This window comes from Camelus bactrianus, chromosome 25 (assembly GCF_048773025.1).
Source record: "Camelus bactrianus isolate YW-2024 breed Bactrian camel chromosome 25, ASM4877302v1, whole genome shotgun sequence".
NCBI lineage: Eukaryota > Metazoa > Chordata > Mammalia > Artiodactyla > Camelidae > Camelus > Camelus bactrianus.
Genome location: NC_133563.1, coordinates 13873269 through 13896642, shown reverse-complemented (window position 1 = coordinate 13896642; position 23374 = coordinate 13873269). Strand labels below are relative to the sequence as shown.

At 34.1% G+C, this 23374-nt stretch overlaps 1 protein-coding gene across 4 annotated transcripts in view; it reads left to right on the top strand.

Annotated features, from left to right (window-relative positions):
* ANGPT1 (angiopoietin 1) overlaps positions 1-23374 on the top strand; it is a 233702-nt gene that overhangs the window by 167478 nt on the left and 42850 nt on the right. For all 4 annotated transcript variants that reach the window (XM_010955829.3, XM_010955830.3, XM_045517264.2 and 1 more), the window contains exons 5-6: positions 13758-13885; positions 21525-21626. In XM_010955829.3, coding sequence (XP_010954131.1) covers positions 13758-13885; positions 21525-21626 — 230 coding nt within the window. The remainder of the gene's footprint in view (positions 1-13757; positions 13886-21524; positions 21627-23374) is intronic.

The following is a 23374-nucleotide window of genomic DNA, read 5'->3' as shown; positions in this document are numbered from 1 at the left end:
ACCTTAAGAGTCCTCTAGTTCTGATTTGACTCAATCAGTCATTTATGGAAACAACCTGAATGTAATACTAGAAGGCAAGAGAAAAAATTTCTAGTGTTTTTTTCTGTCACTAGCAACTACTTTAATCTTTATGAAGCTGTTTCATCATTTATAAAGTCAGTATAATTGTATCAATAATAGGGAGAGGATTAAATTAGATACTGCATATAAAAATAAAAACACATGACATAGTGATTCACTAAACATTAGTCCTTTCCTTTTCCTCCAATCAACAAGTCAGCTAAATACAAATTTATTAAGTGTCATCTGTAAGTGAAATTTCTTTCTTAGAAAATGTCTGAATACAGTGCTGTACAGTCATCCAAACCCCTTCTCTTAGCGTCAGTTTTCTAATCTTTAAAATGGAATCATAATATATACCTGATGAGTTGGTGGTAAGAAGTAAAACAGGTTTGTACAAAACACATAGCATCAGTGCCTATTCGTAGTAAATGCTAAAAAAATTGTAGCTATTTTTATGTTTTCTGAAGTGCTTGTAACTCACGAAAGTTATATGATAAAAGCATTCCTAGGAAGTGTTAGCTAGAAATTTATTCTTTCCCCAAACATGTATTTGGCCCAGGAACTGTAAATCTATCTTTGCATATAGGGAGTATTTTTGCTTAGTTTCACAGAACTTTTCCTACTAAAACATCTAATGTCATGAGATACATCTAAGCCAAGTGCAATTAATAAACACATTTTCCGAAATAATTCAGCAAACCTTCCTCTTCTTGTTCTGAACAGGCAATAGTGGTATCTTAGGCAAATAGTCATTACAAACTGAATTGCATCTCTTTTGTAAGACTTCAGGTAACACACTGATTTTTGTCCAACCTTTGTTTGCAAATACTGGGTCACATTTATTCTTAGTAACATTACCGCTAAAGAAATACTGCTCTCAGTGTTACCACAGAGTCAAAGCTTAGCTGATTGCCTCATGTTTTTGGCATTCATAGTCATTGTGGGAATTAAATAAGTTACATTGATAATGGCATGGAAACAAGATTTGGAATTCTTTGGAGGAGGATTATCAGGTACAGTGACTATCCACATTAAGCAGTCATCTCTTTCAGAGGTGATTAAAGCATTATCACGTGCCTTGAGCACACATGAGACAAACATTGTATTGTATGATCAAGAATTTAATTACTAACAAACCATAAAAAAGAAGAAAGAAAAAAAAATGAAAAGAAAGTAGTATTTAGCCTCCATTATAAAATTACATTGGCTGACTGGCTTGCTGTCCAAATCAGCTTGGAACACACTCCTCCTACACCAAGATATGATTCATAAATTTATCATTCATTCAAAAATTAGTTATACAGCAACTATTGTTTCAGATTCTCTTCTGGGGATAAGGATAGTCATCCATTTTTTTATTTTAAAAATATTTGATGAGTTTCTATAATATGCCAGAAATTGTTCAGACCGCTGGGAAGAGCGAAAAGATATACTGTCTGTGGCTTCAAGGAAACTAGAATTTGGTGGGGAAAGAAACTGGCAAACAATTATATTCTATAGTTTGCTAGAGGTGAGGCCAGGGTGCCAGGGACTAATGAAACACACAGGAGGAATATTAAAATCATGGTTAAGACAGAAGAATGAGGAAAGAATCCAGCATCTGTAGAGTCTTCTTAAGGATTTTGTTGAATGCTTATTATAATTCAGGTATTGCTTAAGCTTTATGTTTATTAACTTAGTCCTCACAGTAACAGTATGAGGGAACTACTACAGTTAGCTCTATTTTATAAATTCTACAGGCAACTTGAGTAATTTGCCCAAGATTAAATAGCTGGAAAGGGTTGATCGAGGATTAAAACTTAGGCATGATGGCTCTAATGAGGAAATAGTGGCTCAGTCTTCAAAATGAAGGAAGCAGAGGCTACTCCAGAGAGCATAAACAACATGTATGTTTGCTCGGAGTCACGAGAATGAGTGTGGGGATGTAAACCTAAATGCATAACCTAATTCTCAGAATCAAAGGTAGCAGAACTGTGAAAGATGAGGTTAGAAAGGTAAATGGGGGAGATCAAAGTACCTGCATTTTTCCATGAAAGCAATAAAGAGTCATTGTCAATACATAAGGACAGTGGTGACATTTGCATTTTAGAAAAATCACTCCAGTCACAATATGGAACAATGTATTGGAAAGTTGATAAGCTTGGAAACATAGGGACTAGATGGATGTTTTTTGCTATTATTAAAATATTAACAAACATTTAGTACAAGCCAATCTTCTGAGCCCTTTGCATATATTAACTCATTTAATTCTGATAACAATTCTATAAGTTAAGTGCTATTATTAACCTTATATGACAAATAAGGAAATTAAGCACAAAAAGTAAATAATTTCAAAATACTACACTGCTAGCAAGTGAGCAAGCTGAGATTTGAACCCATGGAGCCTGGTTTTTGAGTCTACATTATCCACTATACTATGATGGGGAGAAAAGATAGAATTGATGGTGGTTTTCATCCATTTCTCAAAAGGATCTTCTAGGAGGGAAATGCTGAGGTCAGGACCAAACCAGGACACATGAAAGGCAGGTGGAGGGGAAATTTGTGAACAAAGAAGAATTAGAATCAACAAGAAATTATCACTTATTAGATGCAGAATCAATTATATTTATAACTCCCAGTTTTCTGGGTTGAGTAACAGAGGGTTTTGATGATATTCCTCAAAATTAGCAACATGTGAAGAGAAACAGGCTTAAGGGGAAAAACTTGGCTTTGGGGAGACTGACTAAGGTATTTGTGGGACAATTAGAATCTGGAAGGCAGGGGACTAGGAGTCTGGAATTCAGGAGCGAAATCTGGATGACCATATTAGATTGGTGTGTTCTTAGAGGAGACAAGTGGTAAATCCATGCAGCAAATGAAATCATTAAAGATGCGTATAGAGCAATGACTCAATCATTTGCAGGGGTGGGGGAGGGAAGGTTATAGATAAATTGAAGAATCTGATAAAACCTAGCCTACCTTTCTTTCTCACTTAATACGAATACCCAGGTGCAAGTCTATGTACAATTTTAGAGGATTTAGAGACATAAATTACAGAAATACATAAAATATAGAAATTACATACTATATTATGAACCCATTTAAAAATAATAAGAATGTAAAATCAAAAACAGAAAATTGAGAGTTCTTTAAGGGGCAGATAAAAAAGAGACCAAAATAAGGGTTACGGCAGGGTGAAAAGATTGTTATGAAGGGTCTTATTTTAGAGGCAAATAAGCAGGAAGGTCAAATGTAAAACCAGACTGAGGTAAACTTTGAAACTGGGATGTGAGCTTCTGTAGGGAGAGTTTGAGTGAAGTGTAGGGCTCAACTGCATAGATGGAAGACTAAAAGGAGTAAGAGGAAGTAAGAGCATAACATGTTGTCTACCCACATCCAAGAAACTTGATGTGAAAGAGTAGATAACATTTTGGGGTAGGGAGGCACACAGGGTAGAGAGGAATAAGAGAAACTTAAAAATAAATACCAAAAGACATGAGTATGTTTACATATTTAGTTCCTTAATATGAAGTATACAAATTTCAAATCGGGAGGAGCTTCTATGAAGTTCATTTTAAAGCTTCTGTCACATCATCTGAAATACATAATGACTGCTACTACGACTTTTTAAAGTGATCTAAATTATTTGGTTTGAAGTGTCTTTCCCAGAGGCTGATTGCAGTGGTACGGAACGTTTGATCATTATTTTCAGTCTTCTGGCCTTCTGAAAAGGGGAAATGAGGCATTTGCTTCCTTTCCAGTGCTGAGGGGACATTTGGCTCTGTTCTCAGAATAATTCTACCATCTGAAAGGAATTTACCTCCCATGCAGTGTCTATTGAGTTTGTGAAGTAAATCATTCAGTCAAGGGATGAGATGGTTTGAACTCCTGCAAGTCCCTTGAGTTAAGAATGACTCTTAAAAACATCACAAGTGATGGGAGGAAATTAAAACTTTTTGAATGTCACTTACATAAACATTGATAAAAATAGAAAATACCATTTTTATTGACTTAGTAAAATATTTGGTTTTTCGTTGACTACTTGTAATACACAGTTTAACATTAGATAGAAAGAGAAAGAAAAATACAGGAAGTCATCTGCTGAAACTACAGTGAGCACTTGTTTCCATTTAATGAGGGAAATGTTTTATCTTGACAGAAAATTATATGTCAAACATTTACAATTTCCTTAAAATGAACCACACTTTTAGCACTTCCTTTCGTAAAACCTGATGGCTTAAGGGGAAAGTGACTATTTATTTTTGGAAATGGTGCATTTCTCCTTTTTGATGGAGCATTTTATCTGCCTTTTGAAAAGTCACAATTTCTGTAAAACAAAAAATTGTGTGAATAGCAGATAGCCAAACTAATGATAACAAAATAAAAAATAATACAGTTCTTGACCTCTCCCATGAACTGTTTCTAAACCACATCTTTTGGGGGAGATCTGAAATTTTGTGGTTAATTCTCTTGGAATTAGAGTTTCAGTTTCAGAAACTAGAGTATCTGAAATGCAAAGGAATATCCCTTGGTTCCAGCTGGGCCTGGAAGATACCAGCACTAAAGGCCCTGAAAAAAGAGTGTTGCCTTGATGTTCCAACATTACTGTGAACAAACTCCATTCCTTCTTCTCTCGTGCTTTTATGGCCTGGTTGGCTAAAGCAAAAAAGCGCAAAATATTTTGAATAGAATTTTAACCAAGTCATTTCCTGGACTCATCCACACTCAAGTCAAATTCAACAATTTATTTTCTAAGTCCAGGAACAAAATGGGACAGTGGATACTAATTATAGATAAGCTATGGTATTTTGTACTGGTACCTATAATTATTAAGAGAGAAGTAAGGAAAAAACATTCTGTTAACATCATTCAGTATGTATGCTTCACAGCAACCATAGACTGAAACCCTTATGAAATATCTTATACTTTAAGAGGGGAGGAAAAAAACCCTGAAAAATGTCTCAACTGTACAGTTAGGCTTAAATACATATAAATAAAATGTTAATTTTTAGCATAAGAGTTTTCTTAAAGTCAAAGGAAAAGAAGCCTTAAAATTATTGATTAAAAGCATATTTAGCTTCCAGGGGAACTCATCATTTATTTTCAACTAATGAATACTAACATCATGACTGCTTCTAAGTACATTGGAATCTCATCCTACCACTGGCTTGGGTATTCACATTCTGAATGGCACCATCTCTGGTGAAGAATCACACTAATATGTGAACTATCAAGAAGAGGTAAATAAATCATAAAATTTTTGAACTTATGATGAAGTTAAATCATTAAATACCAATTAAGTCAAACCTCTTTTAATTTTATCATGTCTTTGTATGTACTCAATTATTTTTAGGTGTGAACATTTTATTTTTAAAAATAGAGTTCCTTTAGAACTGTTCATCTGAACTGTGGGTTTAATTTTAAGTGGAGATTTGGTTTTAAAGGAAGGTTTGCCAGTTTTCACCCCGTATAAGCACATGCAAATGCACAAATAAACAGAATCTCAACCATGATTAATCCAGCCCATGTCTCTAGAACTAGGATTTAGATTGAAATGGTCTCCTCACCAGTGTCTTGGAGCAGCTATGACATATGACATCTAGAGGGCAGAGTATGGTGGTTTAAAACGGAACAGGATTAAGGACAACCGAGTTCTAGTCCCAGCACTGTTGGCAGGTTGCTTAACATAAAAGTACCACACACCTTAGAGTTTGCCAGGCATCCTAGACAACTCGCACATTTATGACCCCTGTCAATCATTCCATATCTTCTCCTGTCACTCATAATGACTGAGGAAACCCAAAGTTCAGAGTAGAACCCCAGGTATACCCCCAGCTGGTAATAATGTAGTGTTCTTCAAGTATATTTCACTACAAGAGTAAGAATCAGAGTGACATACCTATGATGACAGTTAGCCTTTATTTATTTAAAACTTCAAAGTGAAGTGGGGTTTTTCTGGTCAGTTTTCAAAAGCGTCTGGCAACTACTTTTCATGTTTACAGCATTGCCCAAGGAATTTCATTCTCTTTTTAATGGCTTTGGCTGAAATCAATTATTTGTCTACTCATAATAGAGCACAAAAGATGCCTGTTAAGCCTTCCCACATGCGTGGGAAATCTTTTGTTCAAAATCAATATATTCCAGTCAGGCTGAAAACATTACATGGAAAATTAACACACATGAAACACCTGAAATATCTTTGTTAATGAAATAACCTTCTGAACAAATGGCAAGGGTCATGTAACACTCATAACTTCCCATCAGGGTGCTCAAAGGGAAAACACTGGAATGGATTTTATAAAAAATGAATGATCACTTGATTAAACAAAGATTGTATGTAAATCCACTTTCAACTTTTAGTCATTTTTTTTCATTCTCATTTCTCAGTGCAATATGCATTGAATATATATTCAGTTATATATGTATATGAGTCACTTCACATTAGCGGAGCATTAGAAAATTCATTTAAATACACTAATAAAACTAAAGTAGAAATATTTAGAATTACATCACATTCCATTGTTCTGCACTGGAAAAAATTACCATAAAATTAGCAATCCACCTGTGGCGTAGCAATCTAATACATATCCACATGGATTTAATCATTTATGTACCTTATGCATTATGTACCTTATGTCAATATTATTTAAAATGTGTATATTTACCTAGAATTATACATAATGGGTAAAATACTCTCCAGATAATTAAAATGTATCTAAGTAGCAAAATTTAAGAAAATTTTAAAATATTGTGATGGTAAATTTTCTGCAATGTTTTTATCCTCTCCTCCATTATTCCTCTAAGAGGAGACAATTAAATAAAATCAAAGCTTTTTTTCTAATGATTTAATTCATTGCCATCAGCATGAATTAATTTGCACCATAATAACGTACTACCTCTTGAAAAGTATATAATTTGTCCCTTATTTTATATACTGCCCAAACTATTATCATTTCTTTTTTTTGCCTACTTTTTAAAATTTGCTGTTTTTTCCTTACACACAAAAAAATCTTCTAATTATCAAGTTTTTTGTTGTCCTCAGGCATGATTCTAGAAGATGAACACATACACACATACATATGCCCGCTCTCACCTCCCCAACTAGCACTTCCTCTAAATTTGTAGCTTCTAGTAAATATTGCATAGGATGAAGGATCAAGTAATTAGACTTCTGAGAATAATACATAAAACTAATGAAGTAAATCCTGGTAAGCAATACTTTTAGGGTATAGACATAATTAAATATAATATGGTGCCTCAGGGACCTCTTACTTCTTAATCCTCTGTTAGCTTTTGAAATTGTGGGCCATCACTGCTTAGCATTTCTGCTGAGAGCTCCCATCTCCCAGAAGATTCTGTTACCTGTCCTCTCTTCTGTCCTCATCTCAGAATTTTTCTTCTTGTCATTTCTGCCTCCTGTCATTCTTCCCATACTTAGCACTTCCATGAGAAGAGCCTGTATCCATTCATAATTAAGACCTGTGCTGACCCACCTAAAACCTAGGTGGGACCTTGTCAGCTGACATAAATATTGCTGGAGATTCATTCTGTGACAGATGATGTATTGGGTTTCTATTTGGGTTGACTTTATTTCAGAAGCTAGTAACAAGTAGTTAAGATTTTTGGCTTCATAGCTAAAGAGTTCCACTACTTATAAGTTTTGGTGAAGTTAGACAGCATCTCAGAGCCTCAGTTTTCTCATATTTAAAAAAATATATGGATAAATCCATCTTTTAAGATATTTGTGAGTATGAAGTGAAATGAAGCATATAAAACACACTTGGCACAAGAAATTCAGAGTTGAGCACATAGTAAGTATTCAATTAATGCTACTTCATTTTATTATGATCATGATCTTTATAGTTCCACCAAGATGATAGCTAAGATTTTACACATTATCGACAAAATATATACACATAAGAATTTAAGTGAGAGTAAAAGCAATTCTTTTTACAAAAATTATAATTAAAATAATAATGCAACAAATAAACAATGTTCAATGTCCCCTTATACCAGAGTTGAGGGGACAATGAGGAAAAGAAATAGTAGATTTTTTAAAAGAAAGCATTTAGCTATTTAACTGAAGACTTCAGATATAAAGTATTTGCAAATAGAGTACATTATATGTTTGTTATAGTTTGACATAGCAACTTATGTATGTATTAAATTAGATTAAACCATATGTAATTGTCATTTTTGTAGGTTAGAAACAATCATGCTGAGCTATCAACCCACATATATTTAGGTTCATATTCATATGTTTTATGTGAGATAAAGTACCAACTTTGAAATTTTTAATTTAGAAGCAAAAAACTTTTATGTATTTTTATAGGTATACATATGTGATACGTATTCATGAAATCATTGGTGAGTCTTTTCACCCTCACACCCACCCACAAAATATTGAAATATTTAATATTGCCTACAAACCTTCTTTAATTTTGCTACACCTTTGCAATGCAAAGTATTACGTTCTTCCACTTCTAAAAGTCCTTTCAAATCAATTAGGATATGAGGAATGTCTTTAAATGGCCTTTCCACAGAATACCTACACACCTGGCTAAAGAGTAGAGACTAATCAGTCAGTTGTTTGCTTGTTTGCACTTCGTCAGATATACCATTTTATCATTCATATGTTCAGTTACCTTCAGTGACCTATTGTTTTGAAAACCAAGGGTTAGGATCAATTCCTAGTACTATGACCTCCCTAATTCTGACAGCCCGAAACGTACCACAAGGATTATCCTTAAATCAATAACCTGATCTACATACGTTCTGATGTTTGCTAAATACTGGAGAGATATGAACAATTAGCCACATCTAAGATTTAAAAAGAAATATTGAAGAATTGACCCCTTTATAACAAATTACTAGGGGAAAAATGTAGGATCAAGGGCTCTGACTTTTTATGTTGCTTCTGATAGCAAGGCTAATTACCTTCTGTGTTCTCTACCAGGTTTTCTAAGACTTAGAATTACCAACTCCACATTCCAGGAAGTTTTCTTTTGAGGGTTCATCTGAACTGAAGTGACCCTCTGCCTCAGCTTTCATGGCTCTTCCCTGAAGTCCTAGAGGCAGATACACCATCTGGCTTGAAATTGGTTGGGCAGGTGAAGGGGAGGGCCAGATAAAGGTAACAGCTGCTGGAGTCAGCGTCTCAGGTTGCTTGCTGACTGAATGTTGGCTGGTGAAAGACAGACATGCACCTGCTTGGGTCCCTGTTCTTTCCTTTAGATCACAAAGATTTGTTTGTACAGATAAGGTAAAATGAAAAGAATGAATAATGACTCCTTCCTAAGACTTTCGAATTCATTTACTGACATTGGTGTGGGTAAAGCCTTTGAACTGACATACCAAGCTCTTAAAGTTTAGTTCAGATAAGCTTTTTCTTACATGTTTTATTCATTCAGGTGTTAATTTCTTCTGAATAGCTTTCCTCAAGTCTACCTGTCGGAAATAACGTGTTCTCTGTACATACTCCCAATGCACTTGACACATACCTCCAAGATAACAATTGTGTGCATTTTCTCTGTTTGGTATTATATTTAAATTGGTAACATTAGATCGAGAAGCTGTTTCTAGCCATCTTGTGACCAAGTAGAGCCAAAAACAAGTGAGTAAAGAAAAAGATAAACCAATTCCTAATCACACTGCATGAAACCTAATTATGTTTAACCTAAAGCTCTGTCCTAGATTATTCAATTACATGATTCAATAACGTATCTTTTTGCTTAAGCCAGCTTGAGTTAGGCTTTTCTCTATCATGGAAAATACTAATCTGGATATAGCTATCCTGAACTATCATGGAAGACCTACTAATGAGATAGATCTTTCTCCTGTCAGACTGTGATCACATTCAGGGCAGGTTGTGATTTTCTTACATCTATATCACCATTGCCTAGAAAAGTTCATGCAAATAGAGGACATTTAGTCAATATTTATTGAATTGGTTAATATGGGATTAAACTAAGAGAGGACAGGAGGCTGTCTTTTTAATTGAGAGACCAATTAAAAAGCCTCAGTCTAGTTGTCTTATATTTAGCCTTTTATTAATTTTTAACAATGACAACTGAGGGAGATTAGTGGGATCAGTAAGAGAAAAGGAGAACATAAGTTTTGGAACGAAAGACTAGGTAACGTTAAATGAAATTTGGGGTAGCATGGGGAACTGCTCAAAAGACAAATAGAAATATGGATCCGGAGGTCAAGAGAGAAGCAAACACACAGTGTCAAAAATGCCTCTATCTTAGGAATCATCTGTGTAGAAGTTTGAAGCCATGGAAGATAGTTTGTGAAAAAAGCAGATAAAAAAGAAATAGAGATCCAAGAATAGAATATTGATTGGTGAACATCTATTGGTAGGTGAGGAGAGGAACAGAATCCAGTGAAGAGAGAAGAGAAAGGTCAATTAGAGAGGTAGAAAAGGGACTAAGAGAGCTCAACACAAAAGGCAAGGACAAGATAGGCAAGGATACTTCTGTAGAGGAAGAAGGAGGAGGAGACATTTTAAATGGCTTTGATCTTCATAGTAAACCATTAAACAAGGTCATATATAAAGAGTGAGAGAAGACAGGAGTGAGATTTAGTCTTGAAAAAAAGTAGAAGGATTTGAAATACACTTTTCAGGAAATGTAATAAAAGGCCTATTAGAAATGATCAAGGGTTTGAGCAGCACAGAGAATACAGCTGAGTTTAGAAAACATGTATTTGAATGGCAAGAAATAGCCTCACCTTAGTGTTTGCAATCAGAAGTGGGGGTGAGAAAGTAAATAAACATCCTTCCTTGGGTCACAACTTACCCATAGAAGGAGTTAGTGTATGAAATGACAGTGGATGGAGGACACTATTAATTTTATCTGAACTGTTCTTTAATGCCTGACTCTCAGACTGAAGCTAGGAAGAAAGAAAAAGGAGGCTAGGAAGAGGCTGATAGTAATAGTGGGAATCAAGACTCTCAATTAGAAGAAAGACAAACTCATTAAGAATTAAAGAATGGGAGAGGAAAAAATAAGAGTATGTGAACAAAGAAGGAACTTTTAGATGTAAAGATCATTTTTTAAAAATTCACGCTTTAAAACCAATGTATTATTATAACAAGTTAAACCACTTTTACAGGTAGATAAAACACCTCTATCAAGTATCCAGATTGCTTCTCCCTGCTCTGTCCAGTTGATGCTTCTTATATCTTCTTCCATCAGGTTTTCTGTATCTGTCTCTTATTTATCTTACATTCCTCCAGGCATTATCTTCCATCTTAATGAATCTCAAGACCTACAAAAATTTATCCTTAGTTCAAACACGTGGAATGTTCAGTAAATTCATCTTTGTTACTGTCTTTCTATGTTTTAAAATGTTTATTATATGTCTAGTTTTATAATATATAATCATAACACTGAATTTCAGAATTCTCCAGTACTTAACAAAGAAAATAGGCATTCAAACTGAAGTTATGAGAGTAAAATCCCTGCAATCAACATATTGATATATACATCATATATTATTTCATGTGAAACAATATTTAATTCTTAATTATTCAGATAAAGCTTACAGTTTATAGCACGATTAAATTACCTGGGGCTTAAACAACAATGGTAAGACCTCATATAGTCAGTGAACAAACTAAGTCAATTAGCCAGCTTTGACAAGGAGAGACCACTTCATTATTGAAAATGTGTGTGAAATAGCTTCTCTCTTCCCTCACAACAGCCCCTTCATCCACATCATCCTGAAGAGGAAAAGAAAAGCAGAAGGGAAGTGGCAGAGAAGTAGGAAGGGGAATGTATCCTCCTCACATAACTAAATAAGGGAAGGCAGGAAGTGGTATATTTCATGAGAAGCATTTTCTCCTTAGATAAATGATTTTCTCCATGTTTTACCCAAAAAAGAAAAATGGGTTTACTGAATTCCTCTTGACCACATTTTCCTGTGTTGTTTATCCTCTCAAGGGATCATAAGTTTTATTTAGTATTTCTTTACATCTCCTGTTTTGTATCTAATTTGGTTATTTTAAACTTTTTAACAGAAGAGCAAGCATTTAGAATTTAGGAAGGTTTTGTTTTAGAAAACTAACAGTCCATTAGCTTAAATAAGCAAGCATAAGTGAAATGCACTGATGTTTTTGAAAAAAAAAAAAGACATTTATATAATCCACTGACATGCCCAATGCCATTAAAAATGGCTTTTGAGTATTTATACATTCATTTTAATGGCTATTTGTATACATTCTGTGCAATGCTTCATCACTATCATATGAACTGTTAGTCCTCTGATTACTTATTTTGTGTTAATATTGCAATTGTGATGGTGGTGTTTACAGGTAGTTATTACTATAAGTAGGCAAAACCATTAATGCAAACATGAACTGTGTAGAAAGCCATAATGCTATTAAATGTTATAATTCTTTATTTCTATTATAGCAGTGTATTTGACATGAATATTTCATTTGCTTGAAAAATTATTTTTGAAAATTTGAAATATTTATATTAAGAAAGTCATTTTTTCCACAAAGATTAGACTGTTTATTTTTAATTACCTATAAATTAGTAATATCATGCATCTTAAATTTAAATCTGGCTAGTATTTTAGATTGTTAGGGCATTTAAAATCAATTTAGAAGCATTGATTTGTAGTGTACCTAGATAATATTATTTTAAAAGACCATTGTGACTCAGAGTGATTGAAAGCAGATAGTTATTAAATAACTAGAGACTTTTAAGGCCAAGTTTATAAAATATTATTACTCTTAATTTAAGAAAAAAGCTAATGAGTCTAATTGCTAACATAATATATATTCATTAGAAAATACTAAATCATAAATATTTTATAAATACATCACCTGTATCTTTACCTAAGAACTACTAAATATGAGTCATTTTTATATTTTGATCTCATTAATAAGAACTTAATAATGAATGAAATTCAGTGAAGGAAATAAAATTTCTCCCAGTAGAGACTGTCTCCAATTAAATTTCTTTTTTCACTTCACTTCTAGCCTTCACTGAGCTCTTCTATCTGTATGACTTAATTTCAGATCTCACTCATTTTTGTTTTTCTATTTGTGTGTCATCTTCCTCATAGTTTAACTTCAGGGCATTAAATAAAAAACAAAGTTCACTTTCCTTTTTGTTCTAGATAGTTAAATTGGATCAGAGAGTTCTTTCAACTTTATAATTACTTTGAGTTTTTTTTTTTTTAAAGTTTCTAGGAGCTCTTCAATATAAAACCACAGAAAAACAGTGCAATCTTAAACCTCCATATTATATTTTTATGTCTGAATTCATCTTTTTCTCTTCCTCATCCAAAAATATTTTAGCACTTTTTTCAAACTTTCCTATGAAATATAGGTTAGAACGTTTTAGAAATTTTGCGGAAACACTGACATCATTGTTAACAATTGGAGGTATTACATGCTCAGGTCATTTGTCCCTTGAGTTGATGTTCTGGAAGTTATAAAGGAAAAACAAAATTTAAGAAATTAAACAAAATATTAAAAGTATTCAATTATAAATTGATTTACATATTTTTCCTATAGTTTTGTTATTCTGTGTCACCTCAAATTCTAGTAGTTTTTATGACTGATTTTTCAGTAAATGCAGTATTGACATTTGTTTGGAGGAAATGAAAACTTGCTTAGGAATACTTGTAGTCCATTTGGGAACTAATGGTACTGATACTTACATATTGCAATCTTTTTTTTTTTTTTTTTTTTTTTGCAGTTTTACTAAAGGGAGGAAAAAAAGAGGAAGAAAAACCATTTAGAGACTGTGCAGATGTATATCAAGCTGGTTTTAATAAAAGTGGAATCTACACTATTTATATTAATAATATGCCAGAACCCAAAAAGGTAAAACCAGAAGTGTTTGTTTATGAGATGTAAAGCAGATCCTAGTTGAATTGCTGAATAATCAGATTGATTTGTGAGCTTGTTAAACTGAAAATATATATGCCTCAGCTCTTTTCTCCCAAAGATATGCTGTTTCCCAGGTCCATAAAAGATGAAAACCCTATTATACAGGCCTCTACCAAACCCTACACCTCCCATCTTTATTTCACACAAAGTTTTCTATTTATTCTCTGCTCATCCCTGGGATGTTCCATTGCTCATATGTGCTTGCCTTGTACAGATTACACGTCGAAGTCACATGTACTTCAAGTGCACGGGGAAGAGTTAGGAACTGTCTTCCAAAGTCCCAAGGACCCAGATGGAACACATCACCTACAGTCCAAATATTGTGAAGAGAGAGCTAGAGACATGTTTCCAGAATCACTGCTCCCATTAGGGTAGAGAAACAAATTCTATCTTAACTTGTAATCTTGAAAGGATTTGCTTTTCATATTTACCTAAAAGAGTGTGTTGGAGGATAGGATTCATCAGTATATTGAACAGGATCCAAAGTAAACTTTGAAGTAAAGAAACACAATCTTTTTACTGTCACATCTCTTTTGTATATTCTTTCTCCCTATTTATTCATTAGATCATCCATCCATTCCTTCATTCAATACATATTAAGTGTATGTCATTTATTTGTCAGTTACTGACCATGGCCATAATATAGAACAAACAGTTCCCAGTGTAGTGGTGAAAACAGATAATTACACAGCTAATTATAGCATACTGTAGAAGTGTAGTCTAGACACTGTTTGAAGCAGGATTCATGGGGAGCTTTGAGGAAAGTCCAGTCTTAACTCTTCAGCATGTAAAAAGCTTTAGCTAGATTCTCAAGACCCCAAGAGGACAGCCTGCCCTTGCAGTGCTTTATCCTCAAGGGATGGAGCAATTTTTCTTCATTCTTTTTCCCACCTAAATTACCAATCCTGTGTCCCCATTTCCTCTGTGTACTGTGCAAATGCTCTTGGAAGGCTTTCCCTGATTTCCTCAAGCAACTCTGCATGACTTTCTCACTGCCAGAGTTCTATGAGGCAAGGTTTTTACCTTTTCATCTTTGATTTCCCAGAATAGTTTCTGGCACATAGTAGGTCCTCAGTAAATATGTGCTGAAATAAATGAGTGAATAAATGACCTTCTGATGATAATATCAAGACTTTTGTGTGGTATGTAGTTACCAAGCCTAACTTAGTCATTTTGATTGTTAGTTTCCTTTGACGGGTAAGGGAAATGAATCTTGGAGACTAGTTGCCAAATATCCCATAGTGGTCAAGAGGGAGAGTCTAGATTCTACCAGCATCCTCTCTGCTGATTTCTATGAGGATTAATGATTTAAGTTAGCTCAGTGTTTTTTCCCTTTTCTGGACAAAAATCTTCTTCTGAAAACAGGCCTTCCATGCTGTCCTATAACAGGGGAGAGGAATGGAGAAAGCGCAGAGGGTAAAAGAGGTGGCAGGCACAGTTAAGTACATTGCTCCCAGAGAAGTTTTATTTCACTGTATTTCATTTTGGGCTTCTGTGCAGAAATTCACTAAATCAAGTGTTTCATGGCTTTAAGAAAAAGCTGTGAAGGTACAATAGTAAGTTTAGGAGTAAAGAGGAAAGGATAATTTATTGTAAAAAGGAGCCTTTTGAATCCTTTGGATCGCATGACACAAAGCCTTCCTACTCTGCTTGCTGATTTCTTAAAATCATGGGTAAGCTTAAATTCAGTTCATATACACGCACAGGCATGTATGTGCACCCACACACTGACACACCATACAGATAGCATGTAAAGTGTGTCAGAAACTGTCGTAGGGGAGAAGAATGGAGCTAGCATAAATACTCTGTGTAGTTTACCTATAGTGTTGCCCAAGACCTGAAAGAAACCTTAATGATTGTCACTTCCCATCTAACATAAATTGACTATGAAAATAAAGTTAACTGAAAATATTAAGCAATCCTCCTTTTAGGAAAAAAAAAATAGTTCCCTGAGCAGATTGGCAGTAGTATCAATACAGGCCTGTAAGGGGCAATTTTTATCACTATAGAAATAGCCCTGTGTCTCTTCCAAAGGAAGGAGGAGAAATTCACATGTCACTTGGTCAAGATTATCATTGGATTTAGTTTAATTGGAAACAGTAACAGAGCATGGTAAGAGGGCGAGATAACTGACGATAAGGAAGAAAGACTTTGGCCTTCCTCTTGACTTAAGTGTCCATCCCCTTGTTTTATTCTTTTTGATCGCAATTCTTTTGGTCTCTTATGATCACAATCCTCTCACAAATAGTAGTATTTTTCTGTTGTGGAGATGGATACTTCAGGCTGATATACCTACACTTTCTGGTAGGCAGCAAATTTTGTTTAAAATCCCTTATTATGTTCATATAGCTCAGCATTAGTAAGAACAAATATTGTGTGAAGTTCCCTGATGTAATTTAGAAACTGATTAATATAATAATTCAAATATATTGTGCATTTGCCAGGTTCTATTCTAAGCACTTTAGATTTATATACTCACTTATTTACTTCCAATAATTCTACGAGCTAGCTGCTCTCATTTATCCCTACTTTAGAAAAAATAACTTCCCCAAGTCACATACTAAATATTGAATACAGGCTTTGTAATAAAAGAATCAACTCCAGACCATATGATCTTAACAGGGGGCTAAATAGGATAATTACTTATATTAGTGGTGACTGAAGCTGCCCCACTCAAAATTTTTTATGGGAACCTATGTGAGTGACAAGGGTAGGAGTTTATTGTCAGAAAACTATATTCTGATTATAAGCCATCTCTCTTCCTTTTGCTCTGTAATCTCATTCTCTTCTTATTTTGATATAAATCATTGATGTCCTCTCAATTCTATATAATGTGCTTGTAAAATACATCTTTAGGACTTTCACCTGTACAAGTAGATTGTGCTTTGTAGATATAAGGTTGGGTGCTAGTTGTGGATATGCTTAGCAAAAACTTTGCTACTTTAATGCTTGCAGAAGTTCTAGCAAGGGTAAGAAACTCAAGTCAAGCCTATATAAAAAACAAAGCCACATTCAATTATGTATGATAAAAGATATGGATCAGTCAATAAAAGTGGTCTACTAGGCAATTAACAAAAACTATTGATAAGAGTATTAATTTTAGGCAGAGTGAGAGTTGCAAGTATACACAATTGTTATATAGTTATTGTTTTGACTGACATTGTTCTCTGCCAAGAAAGAATGTCTGCTAAAGTTAGAAAAGTATTTTCCTTTCAAATGTGACATGGAAGCCAAGGGCAGTTTTGTACAATTAAATTTTTTCAAGTAGATAGAAAATGAGAATGAGATCATTTATATATTTATTTTTTACTTTTGATATTATTAATGGCTTGTGTCATTTTCCTCTGTGAATTCCCTTCAACACATGGTAGTAGGAAATAGGATTCTTCCTTTTATTTCATGAGTTTCTAAAACTAAATGCACTATAGCCAGCTTAGTTTTATTCAATAAAACAAACCATTAAATCATAGCTCTGATTGTTGTAAAATATTTTTAAAATTGTTTCTGAATTCATAATTTCCCTAATTCTTGGAAAAGGACTGTAACAAATGTGTTGAGTCTTTTTTCTTAAGGTTATGGAAAAATAATTAACATCCACAAGGTTAATGATTCCAACTTGTATGGAACATAAAAGCATAAGAACTATGTGAATCAAATTTCCCCTTTTTGTTTGTGTTTAAATCGTTGTATTATGTTAAAAGGTATTTAATGCTTGAAAGCTTTGACCCTGACTGGGACAGGAGCCAGTTCAATCTTTTCTTGGATAGAGTTAAGCCCAGGTCATATGATCAATAAATGCAACAGAAATAGTAAATGTAGCAGGGCCAAGTCTACAGGAAGGATGCCGCAAGATAGCACAGACCACATCATTTTGGTGAAGGAACTTTTCAAGTCCTTTCATGTTGCAAATCTTTCGAAACCAACTACCTATTTTCTTGAATTTCCTTCATCTGTTAAGCGTAGGCTTTTATTATTCTTCTGACTAGAAATAACATGGTCTTTTTGTGTATGTGCTTGCATGAATCCAACTTCATTTATATATATGCACATATGTATATATGCATACAATAAAAAGTAGCATGGTCAAAGATTAGTGATGCCAATACTATTAACAAGAAGCTGGTAATTGTAATCATAAGGACAGCTTACTTCTATATATTTTGGCTTTGTACATTCCATACTTTTCATAATAAATTATAAATAATAAATTAGATGAAATATTACATATAATACCTTACTATTATATACCTAGAGTATATAATGCATAATATAAATACATAATGACAGTAATGACAAAGCGTATTTTGTGCCAAACACTATTCTAAAAACTCTATATGCATTGACTCATTTAATCTTTGCAAGAGATCTAAGAGATAGAGAGATCAGAGGTGGGACTTGAACACAGGTAATCTAGCACCCAAGTCCATGCCCCTAATCAATGTGCCATTCACCTCTATTGTGTCCATATTCTACAAATGGCGACTATAATCATTGCTGTTAGTATTGAGTCCTAATAAGAATTGTGGAACATAGATATAACCTCTTTTCTACCCTCAGCTTCCAGTGCAGTAATCTGCCTCAGTAGCTTCTATAGATTCCCCATGTAGTTCTGACTTTATCTAAGAAGTACGTCCAACACATCTTAATATTTTCAAGTCACTGGATAACTTTGTTTAAGAGGAAAGTTGTCTTTTTTCTAAAATTTGTGAGTAATTTCAAAATGTTAACAAGTGCATAGAATTTTAATAGCAGGTACTAGTAATAAAAAACTATAACAAATAGTTTTCTCTACACACTCTGTATTTATAAATATTATTATTCCTTTCCCTGAGTGTGTAAGTGGATTTTATAGGTTTGGAAACACAGTATGACAAACTTCCAGGTGGTCAATATCCATTAGAAAATTAACATCTGGAAAAAAATTCTAGATTAACTAGTCAAGGTAGGGTAAAATTTAGTTAAAAAAAAAAACAAGTGATATCAGTTTCCCCTAACAAAATATTTCCTTGACATTTTCACTTACTCTTATCTATTTTACCAGTAAAATTCCACTTTGGCCACTTGTGTTGAATCACCAACTATGCCCTCTTTAAACTGTGCCATCTGGATTTCATTCTTATAGGAAAGCTTCAGTCTCTCTCCTCAAGGTCACCAATGGCTCCTTCATTTTAAATTTAAGTGTGTATTTTCTTAATCTTTCTTTATCTTGACTTCTCTGGAATATTTGATTAAGTTGATCACTTCCCCAACTCAAAATCCATCCCCAGCTCTCATTGCATCCCATTAACCAAATTTTCTTATTTTTATCTTTCCTTATTGCATCTGTAGTTATTCAATAAATATTCATTTAGTGCCAACTGTAGGCTAGGCACTACTCTAGGCACTGGGGACAGCAGCAAATAAAATGAAGTTCCTGACTGCCTAAAGGTATTGATGTCTTTTATCTCCATCAGTTGTTCACCACAGTCCATTCTTGGACCCCTCCTTTGGCTCCCTCCACATGCATCTCTTTCCACTTTTTCTTTACTTCTTTAAAAATCCATCTTTGTGCTAACAGCTATTGCTTTCACGAAGATTACTCCCAGAATAATTTTGAGTTAGACAGACATGGGGTTCAAATCCTAGATCCATTACTTGTTATATTAATAATAACCATTGGTAAGTTGCTGAAGTACTTGAAGCCTTGGGGTAAAATGGAGATAATAATCATACCTACAACATAAGGTTGTTGTGAGATAAATTAGAAAATACATGTAAAGTGTTTAAATTATCTAGCACTTAACAAGCATGTTATTGTTAATGACTATTCTTTTCTAAGTCCCTTATGCTCTTATCCATATTGTTCTCCTTCGGCTACCTCCTGTTAGATCATCTCTAACTGGTCAGTAAACTTGGCTTTTGGATGACTATGCTGTCCCAAACTCTGGGTGTCCATAACTATGATCATTTCTTTTTCTCATATGTAAGCTCTCTTCCTCAAATTTCTTATTTAGATTAATAACTATTATTCTTCAGGTCACTGAAGTTGAAAATTGCGGATTCCTACATCTCCTTAATTCTACAAGAGAAAATTTTGAACACTATTGAAACTTTTAGGTGTTTTGAGGACATGATCCATATTTTGTTCATCATAATATCCCCAGTTGTAATACAGAATCAATGCCCAAAAATGCTTGTTTGGTAGAAAATAAAATAATTAAGGACAATGAAGGACTGGCTAGAGGTTACGTTGAGGACAAAGAGCAGGTGCATAAAGGTAAAGGAATTAGTAGAGAGGGGAACCTTGAGACAAGGAGGGGAATTTCAAATTTATAATCTTGGAAGTGGGTCAATTCCTAGTAATGATGAATACATACTGATGGGTGGCTGTTGTCAAACTAGAGTAAGAGCTCTCAGGAGAGCAGTTTGCCTATGTTTATATGTTCACAGTTAAGCATGTATCTCAGAGCTTTTTTCACTCTGAGGAAATATGTGGGCAATTTGTCCGTTGAATGACAGTTCTTGCCATTGTTTTCATACCCTTTGGCCATTTGTGCTCCAAATTTAATGTCTCAGAGAAAACAAGAGGGTTTTTTCTTTAATCAGAGCTTAGTTTTGTGCCCACACAGCCTGCCTGCTGCTGTTGCCTCATATCTACACCTTTAGCCAGCCTCCAAAATGCTTTAGGAATCAATTGCCGGGGGAATGATAGTCTCCATAGCTGAGCCCTTGAATAATCAAGCTGCCACATTCATGCTACATCAATTACAGTGATTACTCTCCAGAGGTAATCCCCTAACAGATATGTTTCTCTCTGTGGGTGAACTCGGGGGGAAATGAATCAGTTTCTAAACAAATACTATTGTATTTAGAATAACTGAAATAAGCCTAAGTCTTTGAAAGATTTGGATAACTTTTCCACATAGAAAAGAAATGCTTCTTGCAGTCAGAAGAAATACAGTATGTCATGTGTTCCTCTTACTGTTTATGGTGAAGATTCAGGCAAATAATGTGTCCTCCATATGCTGGGGACCAAATTTTGCCTCTGATGTAATACTGAACCATCAAGAATAATTACTGTAGTGTGTAAGTATATAGGAGTTAATGTACAATGAAATATGCAATGATTAAATATATATATAATTTTAAAATTATTTATCCTTAATCTTTATTATTATTATAGTCTGATTTAATTAATCAAGATTCAAAAATTCTGAGTCTTACATTTTAGCAATAAAATTGTCTGTAATTTTGGAAACCTCAGTAGCATTTTAAAAAATTGAATATACACAAGTGCCTACCATCATTTAATACGAATTTTTTTTAATTTTATAATCTGTGGCTGAGATAATTTTCATTGGAGTGTTTTAAATCTTTACAGGTAATTTATGCACATTAGATGGAATTTAAACAGAAACAATTCAAATACAGGAAGAAATAGCCAATAAAATGTCTAAATTAACATTTTCAACATGGCAACTTAAAAAAATTTTCGTATATAGCCCTATCCATCCTATTTCTATTTTGAAATATATCTTACTCCTGTTTCTTTAAAATAGGTATTTTTCACTTGGCTTTATTTTCCCTTTGTCAGGTATTTTGCAATATGGATCTTAATGGGGGAGGTTGGACTGTAATACAACATCGTGAAGATGGAAGTCTGGATTTCCAAAGAGGTTGGAAAGAATACAAAATGGTAAGATAGAAAAATTTACATAGTTTTTGATGTCTTATCATGAGATTTTCTTCACCACACTGCATGACAAACACCTTTACTTTTAGATGTCTTTCAGTTATTTTAAAAATAAAATGACACGTCAATGTCATTATTCTCATTAAACACAAAAACACTCATATATCATTTTCAGTAAATGATTTCCATATGTGCATCAGAAAGAAAAATATATTACTGAAATTATTTGGTGAACTGTTATATATTGTCTGACTTTGTTCCTGTTTGAAAGTGGGTGGGAGAAGCTAGAACTTAGACCCAGGCTGGGTTCATGAGCCAAGATAGGGGAAGTGTACAGGGCTATGAGTTGTGGAGCAGGACTGATAGATACTACCAATGACTTCACTCATGTGGCTGGCAAGTTGTTGCTGGCTCTTGATTGAGAACTCCTGCATGTGGCTAGGTTGGGCTTTTCCCAGTATAGTGACCCAGGGTCATCAGACTTTTATTTGGCAGTTGACATCCCTCAGGCACAAAAAGGGAAGCTTCCATGCCTTTATAAGATTTATTAGACCCAGAAATGGCATGGTGTCACTTCCACTGCATTCTTTTGGTTAAAGTTTATGATAGGGGCAGTCTAGATTCAAGATGAGACAAGTACACAAGTGTATGAACTATGAGGCATGATCCATTGAGGTCTCCAGAATAAGAACAGACATCATTATCATCATCATCATCATCATCATCATCATCATCATCATCATCATCACCATCACCATCACCATCACCACGATCATAATAGCTAATCCTCTCAATGTTTAATATGTGCAAGTTTGATATATAAATTCTTATCTAAGTTTTATAACAAACCTACTGGTTAACACTGTCTCCATTTTAAGAGGAAACTAAGCAAGTTGGGAGATGAATTTTTCCAAGATAATAATATAGCAGTTAGTTGAAATAATCCATAATCCAATAATCATGTATTGCCTACAATATTAACTATTAAAATCTGCTGACAAAATGTCAAGGCACAGTAATAGAAGAGGATTTCCATTTGTGGACTTATTCTTATATTTTACATGTAATCTTTGGGATAATTCTTGCCTTGACAAATTTTTGACAATTTCCCTTCTCAGAAGGTAAAGAAAATGATAGAGATGTGCTAGCCTAAATTCTGTCTTGATATTCTTGTAGAAAATGTGTAAAAACTGTAGTCAACATCACAGTTTACACATTAGTAGGTTAGTAGTTGGCCAAACACCAATAAACAAAGAGTTTTCATAAATGAAGATCTCCAGTGGTGTCTCTATGTCTACAATATTTTTCATCAATTTAACTCTGAAAGTAGGTTTATAAAGTTGGAACCTTCCTGTCTTCAATAAACCATAAACTTAAGGTAGAAGTGTATTCTAAAGCCAACAAGATAGAATTCTGCAGAGATAAATGTAAAGTCACCTAGACCAAAAATTTACAAAATTAACTGTGAGAATATAGGATAAAGGTGATGCAACCAAGCAAGAGCTCACTGCCCAATGACACAAACTTTTGAGAAAAGAAAAAGCTTTTACTTTTAGGTTGGCTGGTAAGGAAACAGGAGGCAAGGCTCTCAAATCTGTCTCCCTGATCCAGGGATCAGGATGAAATTTAAGGGGTCAGGGAAATTTTAAACTCAGAAGCTGATTAGCTAGTCTTGAATCAGTTCATATAAGCTGCTGGAAGCCATCTTTTCCTTATTGAAGGATTTCTTGCTTTTGTAAAGAGCTCCAGGG